Below are 20,628 nucleotides of genomic sequence, written 5' to 3' on the forward strand. Positions count from 1 at the left end.
CCTACATAAAGGCCAGAGCATAACCCTATTTAAGAAGGTTCTCCTAGGAAAAGGTGGAATTGTAGTCTCCCTCCAGACTTGAAAGATGAGACCTCAGATTCCACACTGGCAGGCACTAAGGTACGCAGTCTCACCTGAGTGAATCCAAGTTTGATCCGTCTTTGTTTGAAAGTCTTGGCAAACTGCTCAAGCTCCTCAAGGTCACTGGGCTCCTCCAAGCTGGGAGTGTCGATTCGCTTTGGTGTTGACTGGCTCTGTGGAAGTGGCTGAATGGGGGTCGCTGCTATTGTGCGTGTTGGGGTTGCTGGCTATTAAGATAGAGAGCAAGGAAAAGATGAAAATCAGACTTAAAAGAATAATCAGCAAAAATTAAATTCAAAAAAGGTATGTGAGGTTTCTGTGAGAAGGATCAATGAATTTGACATTTCCAGCAATCTGAAAGTTCCTCCGATTTATTTACATTCCTCTCAAGAATGAGCAATCACAATTCAGAAAACTGCATTAGTATGACAGCCTTTTAAAGGCTCTGTCAGAACCAATTAAAGAAAAGTAAGAGATGCTCAATGCAGCAGATAACCAACAACTTCCACTTGCTACAGAAGCTGCTCAAAGAAAGGTTTAACACTCTTACTTGATATAGTTCTATTATTTATAGACAGCTTGGCATTCATCCCCTTTTAATCATTTAAAAATTGAATTTACAGCTTGTGTGAGGTGGCAGATTGTCATCAACCCAAAAGAGTCAAGTCTCCTATTTAATCTTGGAACAGTGAGCACATACGGGCGCAGCAAACATGGCAAGTTTCCTCTGATGCCATCTCTTGTGACTGACTCAACTCTTCCAGTAAGAAAAAACTAGATCAACCTCTAACTCTTCTGTTGATACTTGCAACAGTAAGAATGAATGTACTGGTGATAAGAGAAATTAAGCAAAGGCAACCTGTAGAAAGTCATTTCTTTTAGGGCACATTTTTCTTCTATATAAAAGGTTAATTTTCCAGGAAGTCCACACGAGGTTCACTATTCCTGAACATTGGCATACTAGAGCATTTGCTATGCAGCAATAATAAAAATCTGAAAAAACCTGAGCATCATGGAAAATATTCACAGGTGAACAAAATATATTAAGATCTGGTATTGCACAGTTCAGGCTTTATATGCAACAGGAACACTGGAAACACGTTTTCAGTACGTAACTCTACCTTCTTACATGCCACAGATGAACTGAGATGCAGAGACAAATAGTTTACTCCAGTTAAATTCTATGCAGTTCAGCTGAGGCTCTTAAGTAAAGGTGACTTCAAGCTTTTATGCCCTATGTCCAGTTCTGAAACTACAGATTCCTTCAAGGCAAGTAAGAACAGCCTCAAGTCTACACAACACTATGGTACTATGCAAAGTAGTACTGTATGCAAGTAGCACTCTATGCAAAGGTCCAGAAACAGCTGTCCTAAAAGAAATGGCCTACATATAGCTGAGTCTTTACATAGCTCCTTCTGTTGTTTTTCTTCTGGGTTAGTGCAGTATTTTGCAGTGCACAGCAGATGGTAGAGGGAGGTCAGGATCTATAATGCCATTACTTGAGAAATAATGTGATCATGTATGATCTTTCTAGGATTGCAGATATATATGTCACACTACAACAGTTTTTAATATTTTTTCATTTACATTATAGTGCGTAATTGCTGCAATATGTCTTTACTGACTTCATCCCCTTTACACAATTTATTTTCTCTTTGTAGTTTTGATACATTTTTTTAATCCAAGTATAATCTTTAGTAGGGAGTCATGCTGGTAACTGAGGTATGAACTACAGAGGTGAGACAAATTCCATTTTCCACATGGTGCATGAAAAATACTATAGGTAGTATAATAAAAAATATAGTTTTCTAAGACTCTGATAGACTCAGGAATCTTATTACAGACTAAAAAATTCTTATATTTAACCAAGCTAGCAGGAAGATACCGTATGGTATTACATGATATTTGAGAAACAGCATGCAGTCATGTAACTAAACTGCACAGTAAAACCCAGAGTGAAGCAAAACTAAATTTGCAGGCACGTGCAACCTTAAAATTGCTTTTCTTACAGTCTGAAAGCTTAATCATAGCACTTTAATATTTTAAGATATACCTAACAGAATATTATGCATTTCTACCAATCTCTTCGCTTTCACAGAAGGTAACTAGTAAGACTGGCAACGAGGTAGCAATAATAGCAAAACAACTAGGCTACAATAAATACAGATTACCACTGCAATCTTTAGAAAAAGATACTTGTCAGTAATCCTCTTTTTGAGCTTTTTAGGTTACCCACATCTTGCTCCTCTGAATTTCACAAATTTGCAGATTGTCCAAGAAAGCCTTACAAGAAATCAAATGATCAATCATGGAAATTTTCAGCTAAAAATAAAAATTTAGAACACTAAATGCATTAAAAGAGGCACATTAGGGTGGAAACTACAAAACTGAAGTTACTGATACTTCAGCTCTACACTGAATCTATCTAGAAAGACAAACTCACTGTTATGGCTACAATACCTACTCTGGTAACTAATATAAACAATCTATTCACTCACAATAGCTTAAATTTCCTCAAAGCAACTCACGAACTATAGAAATAAGCCTGACCTGCGAGGCAAGGGTGATGCTTGGCTGAGACTGCAGGAGGTTGGCTTGGCTTTGCTGAGGTAGTTGCGTTAAGAGATTCTGCGCTTGCAGGAGACCTGGAGAGAGAAATGGGTGGATTTGGTTTACCATTTTAAAAGCCTAAAACATAAAATGAAATGAAATAAGGCTCTTGCCAAATAAGGAAAGCTACAGAAAAATTGAGATGCAAGCCTTCATTTCACCCCTGCACAGATATCTTCAGACTCTGGACTTTTCAGTTCAAAACCCCCTTGCATTTTCCTGAAGTATACGTGGTGACAGAAGGGTAAAAGAGAGAAGTCTGTACTAGTTTCCTCTGCAGAAAAAGTCTGTAATGATATAGGTCAGCGGTTTTTAATCTGTGGTCTGCGGACCCCTGGGGGGCCACGATGTCATCACAGGGGGTCCGCAAAGGCTTAAAGTAGGGGTGGGGAATGTCCAGCACGGAAACATTTGGTCTGGTCTGCAGCAAGCACTGTGGCTCCTTTTCCCACAGCCCCTTCCCCTCAACGCTCCGCTCATACTCAAGCCCCACACCCCCCCAATGCCTGCCCTGACACGCTAGTATATCCAGTACTAGTATGGTTGGTGGGACCCACTTAAATTTTTTCTTAAAGACATTTTCTTAACCCAGTGGCCCTCTTTAGGGCCACAACGGGGGTGAAGCCTGTTCCTCAAGTGGTGGCCCTGGACCCGTAAACAAAAATACATGGTGACTGAACACAGACCAACAAGTGGGGAGGTGAGAAGAATTGTAAAAACTTTTCATCAAATTTGAATATAAAAATCGGCATCAAATTCAGAACTAGAAGGTTAAAATACCATAAAACAGGCCATTTGAACAAGAAGAGTGTTGATGTTATTATTTTAAATTCATATGGAATCATTGCAACAAAGATATTATAATAGGAGCGTGTGCATTAACAGATTATCTTATTCCCCCTTCTCTCCAAATTTGAAGACCCTTCGTGAGAAAACTGAAATAAATATTTGATGCAGCCTGGTGCTTTAAATCGTGAATTAAGTCTTGGTGGTCCACGGCCACAAAAAGTATTTAAAGGGGGTCCATGGTGAAGGAAAGGTTGAGAACCCCTGATCTAGGTTATCCCAGTTCTGTGTGCAGGAATCACTTATTGTGCCCCTTTCAGCTTGCAGATTTTGAGCTAACCTCTTTCTATAACCAACAGCTGACCAAGAATTAGGGAGCCATATAAAAATAAACAACTGAACACTAATCAGATCAAATCCAACAACTGAATATTAATCAAAACCACAAATTTGGCTCCTTGATCACCCTTCTTCCCCTTCGTATCACTCCATGCCAGCTGCCTAACAAGAAGGCAACTTTCTCTGGCAAACTTAAGCAGACCACACCAGACGACAAAACAAGCCCAGATAACCTCCTGGCTGGAATACAGAAGGAATCTTTTGGAAAAGTAATCAGAACTTAAAGCTTAGGTAAGATATTAAACACTGCTTAAATTGCACAAATAGAATAAACATCACACTGAATATATGAAAACCCCTGCTATTATGAAAAGGTGATGTTAAAGAACAGTTGGGACTGATACAACCGATATACACAATATGGTGTCATTCTAAAAATAAATTCTCTTACAGTCCACTATTTGTATGGTCTACTAAACGTCTCAGGAAATTAATACTTGCTTGCATCTATGTATTTTAGCTAAAAGCTATCTCGGGGCTTTTTTGCATTTCTAATACTAAAATTTATATATTTTACAGGGGTAAGAATCCTGACAAAAATATACCTAGTTAGTCAACTTCCTCAATTTTATTGTGAAAAATATTACTGCTATTCTTTAGGTAACTCCTGGCTATGACTATCAATTTCCCCTATAATAATTTAAGACCTGACTAATCAAACCTATACTTAACAGGCATCTTCAATATACCAAGTTCTTAAAAAGTACCACTTAAATTCTATAAGTTGAGTTTGACGTGGTCTGTTCTGGTTCATCAGCTGGCCGATCAATCAGAGCACACCACTCATGACCAGCTATCTTAGCAGAATCCAGGTAGGGTACACAGCCATTTAGGACTTGATAAATACTGAGTGAGAAACTGGATGTTTTATGCGAGGTTAAGGCCATAGGAGACATGAAAAGAGGGACTACCATGAGTAGAAAGGAGAAAATGTATCCTCAATGAAGGAATGAGGGATACACAACTACAGAAGAATTGTCATTTGGCAGTGATATTAGTGTTACTTTTTTTTTTTTTTTTTTTTTTACAAAGTGTTGAATATGTACTTTAAATAGAATGTATTGCTATCAAAATGCTCAAGACCTGTAGAATAAAGACAGCTGCTTAAACAACATAACAGCACAACATAGACAACTACATAAATTTGCTTTGCACCACATAATCAACATATTTCAGCTGTGGTTTTTTTGAAAAGCCACGGCGAGGGAACAGATCAGTTTAAGTAACTTCCAAGACATATACCTACTACAGTTACACAGTGCTTTTTACAGTGCAAATATTTGTTCACTTGAAAGATGATTTCAGCTGCCCAAATCTAAATATTAATTAGTGAACAGTCTCCTCTAAGTGAAGAGGTTTTGACCTTCATTTAGCAGCAGTGAATTTTAACTTGAAGTAGAAAGGGGCAAGCCATCACACCGACACTATAGAGTGGCTGAACAACAATGAAACAAAAAATAGGCAGCTGACTGACCACATTTGACTTCTAGTCCACTGGTAACACCATTGATCACAAGTTACTGACTCATGACTAATCAGAGTAATTAGGACCATCCTTTTGTGATTTTTTGTCCTCAGAGAAATCCCAGAGGATGTTTTTCTGGCAATAACACTTCTGCTGAAGAGCACAAGATGACTACACTCTTCCTCATTTTATTCTCACCCGTGTGTTCTGAAGTAATTATCACTGAAGGACAGTATAAAATATTCTGGACATGTTTAATTGACTCAGTTTTACATCATTTTATTCTATTTTAAGAAATACAGATAGAAGGCATCTCAGGCAGAAACTGGAGAAAGAACAGGTTAGTTCAACCTGCAGCTGACTGAAGTAATGACCAGGAGGTGAGGAAAGTAGCTAAACTGTTTTAGCAGAGTATGCATATCTTCCACTGACTTAAGTGTCCTTTCAGCCAGTTGCTGTGCACACGCTTTGGACTCTTGTTGGACTCCATGGGTGGGCAGCTGCAGCTTTGCTCTTTTCAGGCATGACTTGTACTAGTCTGAGCTTCACCTTCATGTTTTTTCTGAGAGGAAACTACTGGTCCCCACTTTGGTCCAAGGTAACTCCAGTAAACTAACTTACAGGGCACACAGGACAGCCTTTTTAAATACACCCTAAGTCCAAAACTGCACCTTTTAAGCAACTGCTGAGGTATTGGCATTTCAAACTTTGCTGTTTCCTTAGGGATTCCTACTGGCATCAATACTGTTTAACATCTTTATTACCAATAATGCTGATAGAACCAAATATATTCTCAGCATGTTTGTGGACAACACAAAATATGGGAAGAGTGGTCACTAGGCCAGAAGCTAGGGTCTAGACAGGCTGGACAAATGGAACCTGACGAAGATTAATGCAGGAAAATGCAACATCCTACATGGGGACTGCAATAACCCTGTGCAGCAATACAGGGTGGACACTGGCTGGCTAGAAAGCAGTTTTGTGGAAAAAAGACCTAGGTGTCCTGGAGGACAGCAAAATGAACAAGAGCCAGCATGCCCTTACATTAAAGGCAGCCAACCACATCCTGGGCTGTATTCACAAGACTGCAGCCAGCGTGTCAAGGGCTGTGATTCTTTCCCTCCATCTGGCACTTGTGAGACCACATCTGGAGTGGCCTTGGGCTCCCCGGTACAAGACACAATGACATCATGGATTTTGTACATTCAAGGCCCACCAGGGTGGCTAACCAGCTGGAACACCCATACAAGAAACAGGAAGGGAGCTGGTTTGTTCAGTCTCATGAGAAGGCTAAGGTGAGATACTACTGCCGTCTTCAAAGACAGAAATGGACTCTTCTTGAGGATGCACATTAATGAGATACAACAGACTTAAGTTGGAACATGGAAAACTCCAACTAGATGTAAGGAAACTTTTTTTTTATTTTAAAACCATGAGTGTCAACTGTTGGGGCAGGTACTTGAAGAGGCTGCAGAATCTCCATCCCCAGAGATGTTCAAAGTCAACTGGCAGAGGTGCTGAACACTTTGCTGTAATTGGACCTGTTCTGACCAAACTACATGACCTCCCTTCCAACCTACACAGTTTTTTGAATCTATGAAAACTAGTGTTGTACTTGTATACTTACCTTTACAGAGGTATTATTTCTAACTCTCGGGTTTGGGTTCTAAGAGCCCAGTGGTATTATTACATTAAATATGGCATACAAATCACCTACATGACACTCCAAAAGAATGACTGCATGGAGGTAGATAAGGATTTATGCAAAAGTATGATGCTTTAGAGGTTGGGGTTGTTTTTTTTAAATAGTTAAAGTAAATGCATCTACCATCATCCAGGACTTTTCCTGTAATGTCTACGAGTAGCATGAATAATCGCCCAAGCCAAAAATATCTTCTTGCCAGCCAACAGTCCTCAAGGACTGATCTGGGGTTCAGTTCTTATGGTCTAAAATTAAACAAAAGATAAAACAAACATTCAAGTGCAGATTTTTTCAGCATAGTTTTAAAAAAGTTGGCCCAGAAGCATAATACATAATTCATCCCTAACTGATCTCCCAAAAGAGTGAATTTTTTCATCTAAGAAGAACTTGACTGCTTTTTCTCTGCCAAAGCTATTCATCTTCTCACAGACATATCCTGGAAGTTAGCTTGCAAGACAAAGCCATTACAATGTCATAATTTGATTAACTGGAAACAACTGAAAGGGAAGAAGGAAGGGTGTCACACCACATATTACATACAGTACCATCTGATCAACTTTGTTGATCACTGTTGATGCAAAAACTTCTGGACACTTTGGTGTACCTCTTTTTATTAAATCCAGATCTTCCAAAATGGGGACTTGTAGTCAGAATTATATTGGGATCCAACACAGGAGAGGAAGAACTAACCTATGCATTCCTACAAATCTGTTCCACTGAGATGTTGAGCTGCTGCATGCTGCTGCACCTTTTGCAGTATCCAGGTACCCTTTAAGATCAGTTCAAGAACACAACGGAAATGTGCTGAAGTTGGTGAACTGTGGTTTTGAGGAGTACCGATTCAGTGAGCCAAGCAAAGGTGCTGCCACACTACTTCAATGAAAGTCAACACTTTTACCCATTGATGCAGTTGAGATGTTAGAAGCAAAGACTTGATTTCAAAGAGGACAGCAAATATTAAGTGTTTCACTCATATCTTGTTAATGGGTATTTGCAGCATAGGGGAAAAAGTCACCATTTACATCACTTCTGCCAAGTTCCTCCTCGTTCCACTTCAAGCTCTCCCCTCTTATTTGGGGAATGAGTTTGAGTCAGCTACATTTTCTTCAACTGCTGTGTCAACAAATACGCTGTCATTAAGAGTCTCTTGACAATGAAGAGTTGGGTCACCTCATCTGCATATTGAGGGGACCAAAGCACTTTCACCTAGTTCACATAGCATATTTTTAACAAAATGAGGAGTCTTGTAAAGGCAGTGCAGCTGCACAATCTCACTTATCCATTACAAATTGGATGCATCTGAGAAGAAACACAGGCAGCTTCAGGCATCTTCCTCCATCCTCACACTGGGTGAGGGAGCTGTACTCTGATTTATGGTACCAAAGGCCAGTAGGGCAGGTACCAATATTTCACATTCATTATTCCATTTTAAAAATGTGTTTGTTTTGGGGTTTTTTAATGGTACAAGTTAAGTCTCAAAGTCTGTAGGAAAAGTACACAACAAGAGAACATGACTGGATTTGGTCTGCTATCATCATCCCAGGTACTTTTACAATAAAAAAATGAAAACATACACAAGGTCTTTAATAAAAAACAGCAATACCTTGAAAATCATTAGGCCCAGTTTTGAGGTTTAATTAGTAGCTTGTCTTCCACATTTGCCTTTCTGGATATGTTCTTTATAAGTACTGTTTCTAAACCTCCTTGACAATGATGCAGTCTTTTCTCAGATCTTAACAACTTCTGTTTGCAAGATTAATTTAAATGAAATGCAGCACCATTTCCCCTCTCCATTCAGATTTTTACCGATATGATTTTTATTGACAGTATCTGCCGAGTAGAAAGGCAAATCATCATCTGATGAAGGTAATATTTTTAAGAAGTGGCTATAATTGTAGTAAAGGATGTTGAATTGATTATTCTAGAAACAGACGTATTAGATACAAGAACAGATACAAGATGTATAAAGACTGTACAAGGTGCTACATTCCTGACTATGACTTTAACAATAATATGGGGACAGTAATTGTTTTGATTAAGAAATCATTCCAAATTTCTATTTTCATTCAATCTTCTGCATTTCTGATGAGGCTTGAAACAATTCCTTCAGTTATGATGTTATCCATTACAAGCCATGAAAAACAGGAACTTTACAATTTGTTTCACGTAAGCCCCTGAATAACCAGAAATCATGTGAAAAAGGAAGATGACTACGTTAGACATATGTTAGTGGATTTATGGGGAGAATTTCACATCTGCTGCTGTGATCTATTAACGTGTGTTGAAGAAAGATAGCAGAATAACACCCTGATTGTTGATTAATATTTTTGGTATTGAATTTTCTGAAGTTTTTCAGAAGTTGGATCTAAGCCATGACGTTCAACCTCTTCCAAGAATCTAAATATGATTGCTTTGCTGATGATTGCATTACTCTGCATCCCATCACCTCTTCAAGTAAAAGAAGCTTTTCTCTACCAAATGTTTACATGTCTTCTATGATCTTGTTTAGAGATACTATTCTTCACTTATGTTCCTCCAAACTGTTCTGAAGTATTAAAAACAATGTTCCTCATTTACATGACTACGTGACATGTACAAAGTATGTAGTCTGGTGTGTAAAGCAACAGATTTCTTCCAGAATAATCTGTAAGTAAATCTGAATTTTCATTTTAGTTATTAAATGCATACATATATCTATAAAGCTGCATGCAGTACTAATGAGACATCCAAAAAAATCTGAATGCTGCTGGTTTTGAAGAAAGCTCTATGCTAGATTCTTCAGAATATTTAGTATTTTATGAAGCTGACTAAAGGAGCAATAGGACAAGAACAACATAGAAAAGTCTGCTGCAACAGCAAACAACAAAATAAAAATACACACTTCCTCAATCTTTCTCATAAATAATAACATACTGTTTGAGATCTTCTAACAATAACCATGAAATACTGCAAAAAGGCATACCAAAAAGTGAGATAAGGGGTATTATGACATACATGTTGCTTTATCATTGAGTGCTCATGAAGAAAATTAGATCCATTCAAGCATTTCAGTTTGGAAGGTTGTCACACGCTAATGGCCTATGGTTAGAATACAGAATATAAATCTTCCTACATTTTTGAGCTATTCAGTTGTCCAGGCTGCACATTACCAGTAAAACATGGGTGTTTCTACACACACTGCGTCACTTATGACAGCAATATGCAGGTCTTAAATTGCAGTGAGGAAATCTTTTTCAGAGATGGCCCCTGGAAAATATGAAAACCCCTTCTGGTAGTTATTCTACTTCGCATTTTAAACAAACAAACAAAAAGCCTTCCTTCCTTTCTATAATGCAAACAATTCATTTTGAGACACGAATATAATTTGCTTCTGTTAGTTTCCTTTTCTGTGAAGCATCTCCAGAGACATTTTAGAAAACCAGCAGAAGTTAGCTGAAAAATGTAGGCAAGACATTAAGACCAGTGAGTTTTTCAAAACAATGCTTTTCTACTTGCTGCTTCCTTAAAATAATTTATTTTTTAAAAAGCTCCTATTTTAAAGAATCCTTGAACTAAATTTTGGTGAAGTTTAATTTCTTCTAGAAGAATATGTTAAGCTTATAAGTTCTGCTTCATTTTAAGAAACTGGTACATCACTATATGCCTCCATAAATAGCCTTTTAGCCATCTTCTACCAGTGCTGGTATAAAAGCTCTCCTAAATCAAGTCCTATTAAAAGAAAGTTAATTTTGACTAACCTTTTATTCAAATGTGAGAGCATTCAGACAGTGAGAGAGCTTCAGCATAATGGAAAGTCAGTTATATCCAAGTCATAGTATATAAGAAGGAATGATGCAAGAAAATATTGAAAAGAACAGAGGAAAATGAGTGCAAAGATCTGCTTTAATGGACAACCAGGTTCTGGAGGACTCTTCAAGCATAACAGGATTTGCCTTCTGAGCAAGAATCTTTGGATTGCCAGACCTGAACAACTAAGTAGAGTTCATGTAGAAGAGAAAGGGGGGGGGGAAACCACTGGAGTACATCAGCATAAGAGGCCATGGCTAAATGCAGTTTTCTGTGGGCAAACGGGATGCAAGTGGTACCGTGATGTTTTGCAACTTGAACACATTAGTTCTTAGAGCAAAGTTCCTGTAAAATATCTTAATTGGTCTGGCACACTACTACTACCTAGCACTGCCTCGGTTTGCCTTTAGCATGTAAGCCATATCCAGCGTACCGCCAAAATATTATTTCCAAGAGATGTTACACAAAATCAAGCATTCTAGCTCTTTTCCCAGGGTGTAACTATTATTTCAGTTTATGACAAAATTCACTGCACCCTCTTTAGGCTTAAGGACTTTTCTAGTCTCCCACAGGGACTCTTGATTTTGTAATCTTTTTCCAGTCTTAGAATTTTGTAGCCCTTTTAGCACTGACCTAATCCAGACAGCTCACATACCCTCCAGGCCCCCATCTCCTAGGATTCTGCCTTTGAGGTCTTCTACAAGTTCTCTTCCCAGTAGGCTTCCTTCTTGACAGCCTGACCCAGAAATTCAGATGCTGCAGTATTTCCCAAGACGCTTTGTTGTTAACAAATGTTCCCATGACATGATCTCTGGATTGATCCTCCTTGAGATGTGAGCTACACAAACTTTGACAAAGCTGAGGTCTAACACCCAGGAAGGGACAACCTGTTAGAGACTCCTAATTGCAATACTGTTATTTCTCCTAGGGAATATCAAGTTAGTGAAGGTGTATAAACCACCTCAGTTTTACCTTCTCCTCTAAAAAGCTATGTATGATTTTCTTTTCTGGCAAGGAGCACTTACCCTGCTGCCCCTGCGGTGTTTGTGAGATGATGAACTGTGCTGGCTGCAAGTTGGTTGTTGGATGCACCAACACAAACTGTTGCAGGTTGAGATTCTGCTGCTGAAGCTGCTGCAAGTGCTGCAAATCCTTAAGGAAACAGGGGAAGGGGGGGGGGAGGGGGGAAAAAAAAGAGGAAAAAAGAAAAAAGAAAAAGGAAAAGAAAGAGCTGTGTGTTAGACATTTAAGTCAGCCATGACTCCCAATGTAACTAGATTTCCTATCAACCAGTTACATTCTAACATTCAGAGATAAAAGTGGATGTCAAACACAGCAGTCTTTCTACTGAATATCCTTTAGACTGGCAATTTGAATTTCACTGTACTTCATAAAACCAAACAAAAACTGTTTACCAAATAACCCAGCAAAACACCTCCAGCTGTGTTCTGCTTTTAACAAAATAAATAAAAAAAAAATCATCCATCTCCCTCCTCCCCAAATGCAGTTTTCAAATACTTTAGACTTATCAGCACCCGGATTTCTCAGACTTATTTTTTTGAGGATGCAACTCTCCTACAAAATTCATTGTTGACAAATCAAGCATATTAGCTGGGAGCTATTTTTGCTTATAACAACAACAATCTGCAATTACCATTCTAATCAGCAACAGGAAAGCAAAAAATTACAGATTCCTAGTTTGCACTCTGGTTGTTCAGGTTGAATTTCGGAAAGTAGCTAACTCAAATAGTAAACAAATACATTTGATTAGTTCTGAAACAAATTACAATAAGCTTAATAGACACGGCTATAATTAAAGGTTAAAAGGAATAACCCAAAACACTGCACTATTGTAGAACCCTACTCTTATGTATTTAAATCATTCAGAACTATTAATTTTCTATAATTAAATGACTAGTCTCAACATAAATGCTAATCTGAGAAACTGAATCATCAAGAAAAATGCTGCACCTTGCTGTTTAGCTGGAGAATGAAAACATAGAGAACCACTTAAAAATATTCACCCTAAACTAGCCTTTTTCTTTTCATCCTCTCCAATCAGGACAATAACAAGAGTAACAAAAATTTGAAAACTGAAGCACAACGTGAAGCCAACCAACTTCACAGAGGTAATTATGAACATGATCTATACGTGTGCAGAATCTTTCCATCTCTCTGAGAAGCAGCTGTTTCAAAATACCTGCCAAGCAGGTGGATAAAAGTCTGAAATACTTCCCACACTTAGAGCCTCCCATTAAACAAACCAAACCAACCAACCAAACAAAAACTCTCCCCAAAACTCTGTTTCAGAGAAGTTACTCAGATACCAGGGTACCTGTTTGCAGACAGACACCCTCTTCTGGGTCCAACTGTGTCAGATGTTAATGCTGCCAGTTTGCTCCTAAACAGTGCTCCATCTGGTTGCTTAAATGGAGCTCCTGGTTTTAACATACTTCCTAACATACTTGAGTTAAAGTGAGCCAGACTAATGAAGACCTGCTTCTTAAGGCCAGTAAAGTAGCCCCCACACATTTTCACTGATGCAGGTTACTGAGCACCCACACGAGTTGCTCAGCCAGCAGATGTGAAAGGCCGTTAGCTGCCAGCAATGGAGATGGTGATGGAATGTCAAGACAGACTGACAAGGATAACTTTTTATTTACACAACACAACCATCTACAGAATATAGTTATGTTTCTATGACCTCACATTATTTTAAAACTGTTAAGCTAAGACTTAAAAGCTGCCACAATCTCCTGTTGGGGAAGAGGGCTGGGGAGTGTCAGTGGATGGAAAGGAAGACTAGGAAGTTAAAAAAAAAAAGAAAGAATCCATTGATTTATGAGACCATAGACATGCATTATAAGAAAACAACTACTTAACCTGCATTGCAAAGACACTGGCCATCAATCACTTAGGCAACTTGGTCATGTTAAGTCAAAAGCATGCAATGTAATAATATGGTAGACAGACACCAGATGGATTGACCAAGCAATGCTCTTTAAGAAGAGGATTTCATAAGAGAATGGCAAAATTTTAAAAAGTGCCCCCAGCATGAGTGTTTAAAAGTTGATAGCATTGTTTACTTTCAGAAAATTTGAGAAGTACTGCAGCCATTCCTATGAAATCAAGGCCAATTTCCTTCCTAAAAAAGAGAGATACAGCTGTTCCAGTTTTTCCCAGGAACTCCACATTTCTTCTGACTTTGTATCATAAAGCTACATTGCTACTAAAAACTCTTACTTCTTGAGCCCAACATAACATGGATCTCCACTCATTTATTCATTGATTTTCAGTGCTCTACTGGTTACCTTTGCAGATTGAGCAGACCCTCCAGCACAGAGGGGCTCATACTGAATTACATGCAAGGGCTAGATGCAGAGGAAGAAACAGAAATAGAAAGAGTAGGGCAGGCTGACTGTGAATGCTGGGTGGAAGAAAAAGAAATTAAGAAAGGGTGAAGGATGAAAATAGAGGTGGATTAAAGAAAAAGTAGAAACACAAAGGAAGAGTTGGGAAGATATTTTTGAAGGAAAAAGTATGGACAGAAAAAGACAGATAGACTGAGGACCTCCCCAACCAAAAGCAAATAAATGAACACACACACACACACCCCCAGATGACCAAGTATATCTCAGATCATTCAAAGAAGCACCACAGGAGATGGAGTTACATACAAGAAAGAATACAAAGAAACCGTGGCAGTGTATTTGTAAGATCAAAGGAGGAGAGCTTTTTGTTTAAGACTATAGTATTCATAACACAGGGTACCCAGCTAAGACATGACAGCTCTTATCATCAGGCTCTTACACTTTAATATGAGAAAACTGTTTTTAAATTGAGGCCTCAGGGATAACTGGTATAAGCAATCTTATTCTGTGCATCTGCCTTAGTAAATGGTATGTTGGCTGAGTCTTGTTTAAATACAGAAATATAATTCTGTAATGCAGAATGGAAACAATACCTCCAAGGCTAATCACTCTTAAATAGCCCTACCATCCCTTCAAATTCATTTGAAATCCAACTTTATTTCTACCTTGGGAAAGTTTTATTATTTAGTTAATTGTAGCATTACAATAAATCTCCCAATAGCCACCATGCAAGCAACCCTGACACTGTTTTCCTGTGGGTTTTTTTTCTCGGTGGTAAAATCTGTATACTAGCACAAGCACATAGAGATAGAAAAACATGCATGTCTTCTGGTGCTGCCTAACAATTTAGAGAGATCAAAACAATTCAACTCCTACCTTGGCAGAATAATCTGCCACGTGCCTCATCTTGATGTGAGGAAGTTTTTTGGTAAAAAAAAAAAAAAATCATCTGAAATACTAAATTCAATGCCACTATCTCTAGTTACAACTTCAGCACAACCTTAAGCATCTCTGTCATTCTGAGGTTTACGCCATATAAACATTGATCATGGATCCTGAAAACAAGTAAAGTTTACAAAGAACTCCAAAACTTGCTACAACTGTTTAGTGACAATTTAGCAGCAGCCCAGCAGCAGCCCTAACACCTTACCAGACTGCTGCAGCAGATACCTCACATTAACTGCAGTGCACATTAAAGAAGTCATGCTTGCGCAATTAGTTAATTAAAATAAATATGGTAATCCCCCTGCTGCAGAGACCTGCCAGTTAATCAATTATTCAAAAATCATCAATTAAAACAAACATTCAGCTATTTGTGTAGTCAGCTATATGTTTACAATAGCAATGCAAACAAAGCTTAGCGCTGTTTATAAATCATCGTCAAGATGGATCAAAAAGCATGGTGTTATCCACCTACAAACCTAGATGGTAGAAGTTTTCCATAAAGTATCTCAAGCTATATCCAACACCTGCACAAATTATGCCCTGCGCTTTCATCATAAGAAGCAGCTAACAAGATTCAACCAAGCTACATTTATGCATCAAAATAACCTATCCTAAAATAAATTGTGAAGTAAAGCATTTAAGTAATTAGGAATGCCAGAAAACAATTGAAACTAATTTACTCCTACAAATACACATTATATGGTGGCAACTACATGATCACATGCTATTTTTCATAGAGCCTTTAGCTCATTCACGCACACAAACCAGACTATGCTCACTTCAGAAGCTCCTACTTGACAGCACATGCCTGATCTTTTCAACTCTTCTCAAACACTTCTCTGAAGATTTTGTAAGTTCTGGAGAAAAACCCAGTACTAAATTAATAATTGTAAATGCTTCACACATTTTCATAGCTTCCTACTGAACTGGAAGGGTGGGATTAGCAACATCTCATGCATGCAAAATAATGCCTTCAAAAGCATCCACTAATTTGGTGGCATATTTGACAAATGCAAAGCCAGAAAGTTCAAGGTACAGATTTTATTAATATGAAATTTTAATGCTCTGCACTTCAGTAAAGCAGACCTTGCTATCCTAAGCTGCACACCTAGAAGACAAGAGGCACACACCTCTGGATCACTTACATTTAGGTTAAGAGACTCCCATAATATCAAATGGGAACTCTGTGACAGATGCATGGAGTGATGTTAGAAGCTAATTCTTGACAAGGACATTTCCCATTTGGTCTGTATTATTGGCTACAGACAAAGGCTTAACAAAATTAAGAGATGGTCTTGGGAGTTACGAGTTTCCTTGAATGCTACATTCTTGAGCCATCTTCAGATCATGACAGTGACGTGGGATCCTTTGCTAAAAGAAGTTTTAATATCTGATCACATGACTTGTCGCAGTGCTCAGTGTTAGGGGTCTGTGGGCAGCATCAGTACTGGCCTTTTAAATGTGGGATGGCATCACTCTGGCCTCTGTAAGGACAGCCAGAGCAGTCAGAACTGTTAGACCAACGCCACAGACATTTGCTGCTTCAGGTGACAAAAAACGATGGCAGAACCAGGCTTTCAGCTTTCAGCTAGTGGACTAGCACAATAAAGGAATAGCACCTCTCACAAATGGACTTCACAGATAATTGCAACATTTCCATTCTTTTACTTAATCAGCCCTCATCTTCACTTTTTAGACACTTCATCCCAGTTGAATGCAAGTGAAAATAGTCTAAATAGAAAGCATCAGACAGTCTTAAAGAAGCAACTCCTCTGGAGATTACATATCCAATGTACTTTGCACAGCTAGACTAATCAAACTGAAATATTACATACAGAGAACCTTAATCTATGGAAAGATGGACCTCAGCATCACCAACACCATCACCTACTAGTAGCATTCAAGATGCCTATGCTGTACTTTCAGTTACCCTCATCCAGAAGTCTAAGAAGTTTCCACACTACGTATGCTAAGTGTTGAGTCAGTGGTGCTGCATTCTCCACACTGAACTAAGCCAGTCCTGGAAGACCCAGGAGGATCTTTGCTGCTCCTAGTAAACAGAACTTCTTTGGCAAGCAGTTCTTCAGAATTAAGAATTAATGGGTCTTTAGCAGCAGACCATAAAACTGGACAGATTCCAACACCAGACTCATTCTGGCAAGTTCTTTAGACACACGAGTGCCCATTCTTTGTCACTGAACTCTGAGCATTAAGCACCAAGCCAAAATAACACACAAATGTGTCAAGTCAAACTGCCTTTCTTTAGCTCTATCATTTTGCTGTTTAGATCTAAGAAGCATCCTTTATGACACACAGGTATCCCTTTCACATCCACACAGGTCTCGACAAGTGTAATTTCTATGGGCATCTTTCTATACCCCTTTTTCTCCTTTCTCAAACTAACTACAAGGAGTAAAATTCAGAAAATACAGCATCTGCTCAGATTCTGGAACAAACTCAGAAGCCCAGTGGAACTGATGAGCAGCTGGTATGCATTCTTTGCTAAAACTATCAATTTCAACCTCATCACCTAAGGACGCATGAGGAAAGACTAACAGTACTCAAGACTCCAGAAACTCACTGAATAAGGAATAAATATTATTTGAATGATGCAATTAGTCAAACCTCTTTATTTTCCACCCTCTCAAGCCTCAAGGCTCACCTGTGCAATCTGTATTGGCTGAGATAGAGGGATCTGCGTCATCGGCGTTGCAGCAGAGGCCGAGATGGTGGCACCAGCAGCGCTGTGCTGCTGACTGGCTGAATGCTGCACTGCAGCCGCCAGCAACTGTGCCTGCGCCTGTTGTAGCAATAACTGTTGCTGGGCTGGCGTCAACGTGAGCTATAAATAATTAGAAAACACAGCCATTAATAATGGAAAGAGCCACTTCAGCTACAAAGTCATTAGCTAGCTCATTACTAGTTATATTAACCAGACATTCCTAGCACTATTGCTACAGTTCAGCCATTAACTAGCCAATGACTCTGGCCTTGAGTAAGGACAGCTGGCTACTCAACACAGTGTACGAACCAACCTACCACAGACCTGACATAGACCAAACCGCACAAACGCAAGCATTGGCACTTACTGGAACTTACAGCACCTAACTTTACTCTTAAGTTTTCTTCACAACTCTACCAGGAGGTTCAGGAAAAAGGTAATTAAGTAGCAAGCAAAAGAAAAGAATCAGTATTGCCAGGAGTTGAAAGGAAATTTACACCCAGCAGAACAGAAAGTGATTAGCCAGATGAATGAGAAGCAGGAATGCTGGCTATGGCTACTGAACAAACTGATAACACCCCAGCTGCTTCACATTAGCATGAATCCCTGCCATATTCCATCATTTCCATTATGCCCTAAGATATAAGTAAAGAACATGAGCTCCATTTGTTTCTCTCCAAGTCTCCCCATCTGCTTTTTTTTTTTTTTTTTAAATAGAATAGAGTTGGCAAGTTTACATCCCTTCTCCTTCCCAAACACACATTATCTCTGTGAAACAGGTGGCAGCACTCTCTCCTTTACATGTAAATGACTCTTGATGCCCATATTTACTACAGTCCATATCTGCACAGGCCCGGAGTTTTGGATGTTTCACTACTGCAGACAATCATAAATTAAAACAAACCGGTATTTTTTGAGAATGAGAAAAATAGTAAAATATGCTCAGTTTTAATAACGTATTAGAACAGTCTCACTTTTAAAACTTTCAAATGCAATTAACCAAAAACTAAATAGGATGTTTATTTACACACTAGCATACAAGAAGATTTAACAATTGAATATGAAATTAAGACATCGCTTCATTCAAGTGTAGAGATGATCTAACCTAATACTTCAAATCATAAATACACTGTTGGAGCAACTGCCCTAAATTCCTTATTAACATGCAAACTCTTAAAACTGCAAAGCTGATTACGTGGAAGGAAACTCTTTAACCAAACCAGTCCATTCACAAAACTTGCTCTTTTTTTAAATGACTGAAAGCATTTACAACAATTCAGAAATGCCAGTAATCCTAAAACAACAGTTATTCCATAATAACTCCCAAAGCCTTCCAATTAAAAAACTCAAAATTGGTAGCTTAAAACATAAGGGTTGCATAGGCTTAAGGCAAGCACTACTATAGTTACTTAAAAAGAAATGTGTTTGAGAAGAGGAAGAATTAGTGTCAGCAGTTCCCACCATTTTTGTTCTTCACCCAGCTATCTGATAAGATTTAGTCTCATGCTCCCATGCCTCATTTTAATCTTGAAAAAAAAAATATTCCTCTTTATGACATCAGTGACTTTCTTATTTCTACAGACACCGGGTTTTATTTTCATTGCAGAGTAAGACGGATACTGAGAACAGAGGGTAATAATTTTTCTTCTTTTTTTGGAAGGAGATACTTTGTAACAAAAAACCAAAGATTAAAGTCTGCTTTTTTATAGGAAGGTATTTTCTGTCCCCTCTTTCACTCAAGTTTCTTCCTATGTTAAAGGAAATTACAATAACCTCCACTGACAGTTCTATGGGGACTGCTGTAGATACTGCCATCGTTTGCTGGACAGGAGGCTTACTGCAGTATACTTGGGTAAACCTTACCCCAGTGATCTGTCCTCCGGCCAGCATGAGCTGGGTCTGGGGTATGGCCGCCTGCACTGAAGGCTGCTGGGAAGGCTGGCTTGGCTGCTGAGAGTCCCCAGATTCTTCATTAGATTTAGACTAGTCAAAAAAAGATACAACTCTTTATAGTGTAAAACAGATGTTAATGTATAACACTGCTATCTCAACACTGCACAATAAAAATCTTTCATCTGCATACAAAAAGCCCTTGGGTTTATTTTAAGAGTGTGTTTAAGCAATGGCTCTATGTGCCCACCATCTCAGTTACGATTGCTCAAACACGTCTGTAGGCAATGCAGTTTAAACAAAACAAAAAGACTCTCAGGTCTTTTGTAACTCTTTGACGTTATTTTCAGGTCTCATTTCATTTTATGCAATGCAACTGAAGCTGACACTACCTTTCAGCATAAAGAAAGAAAAGGTTGTTAAAATTATTCATTGCCTAAAATCCTGAACAATGGAATGAGGGAAAGGAGATTGTGTTTCCATTTTCTATATCTGCATCCTGCACCTCTAAGTCATCATACTGTTGGCTTACACAGAACTGGTTTGAGAAATTCTCACAGGTTTATCTACCTACAGCAAAATACATAATATATACAGTGCTTTTAAATAATCAAAGTTTAGCATTTTTTAATTGATTGTTGCTTTATTTTAAAATAATTTTTTGTGTGTTTTATCTTTTGGGTTTTTTTTAAACAGAAGAAATTGTGAAGACATGAGAGAGGAAATGCAAGTGCATGAAGAGAGGGAGAGAGTTTTATGATAATTAAAACTGGTTATGCAGAACATTAAAATTCTGCATAGATTTGCATATTTTCCACCACCTGTTTTGGGGACTGCAGAGCAGGCTAATTAACATAAAGGCTCTGATTAA

General features: G+C 38.4%; 1 protein-coding gene across 16 annotated transcripts in view; it reads right to left on the reverse strand.

Moving 5' to 3' along the window:
* Positions 1-20,628, reverse strand: part of POU2F1 (POU class 2 homeobox 1) — a 120,206-nt gene that overhangs the window by 25,195 nt on the left and 74,383 nt on the right. For 9 of the 16 annotated variants that reach the window (XR_012621664.1, XR_012621663.1, XM_074812745.1 and 6 more), the window contains exons 5-9: positions 19,731-19,850; positions 17,808-17,987; positions 11,855-11,981; positions 2,632-2,726; positions 135-308 (exon numbers count right to left, since the gene is read on the reverse strand). Coding sequence is in view for 14 of the 16 variants with exons in the window: in XM_074812745.1 (XP_074668846.1) it covers positions 135-308; positions 2,632-2,726; positions 11,855-11,981; positions 17,808-17,987; positions 19,731-19,850 (696 nt within the window). In the remaining 2 variants the exon portion in view is untranslated. The remainder of the gene's footprint in view (positions 1-134; positions 309-2,631; positions 2,727-11,854; positions 11,982-17,807; positions 17,988-19,730; positions 19,851-20,628) is intronic. The other 7 variants (XM_074812693.1, XM_074812667.1, XM_074812755.1 and 4 more) reach the window with 5 other exon arrangements.

Source organism: Strix aluco, chromosome 2, assembly GCF_031877795.1.
Source record: "Strix aluco isolate bStrAlu1 chromosome 2, bStrAlu1.hap1, whole genome shotgun sequence".
NCBI lineage: Eukaryota > Metazoa > Chordata > Aves > Strigiformes > Strigidae > Strix > Strix aluco.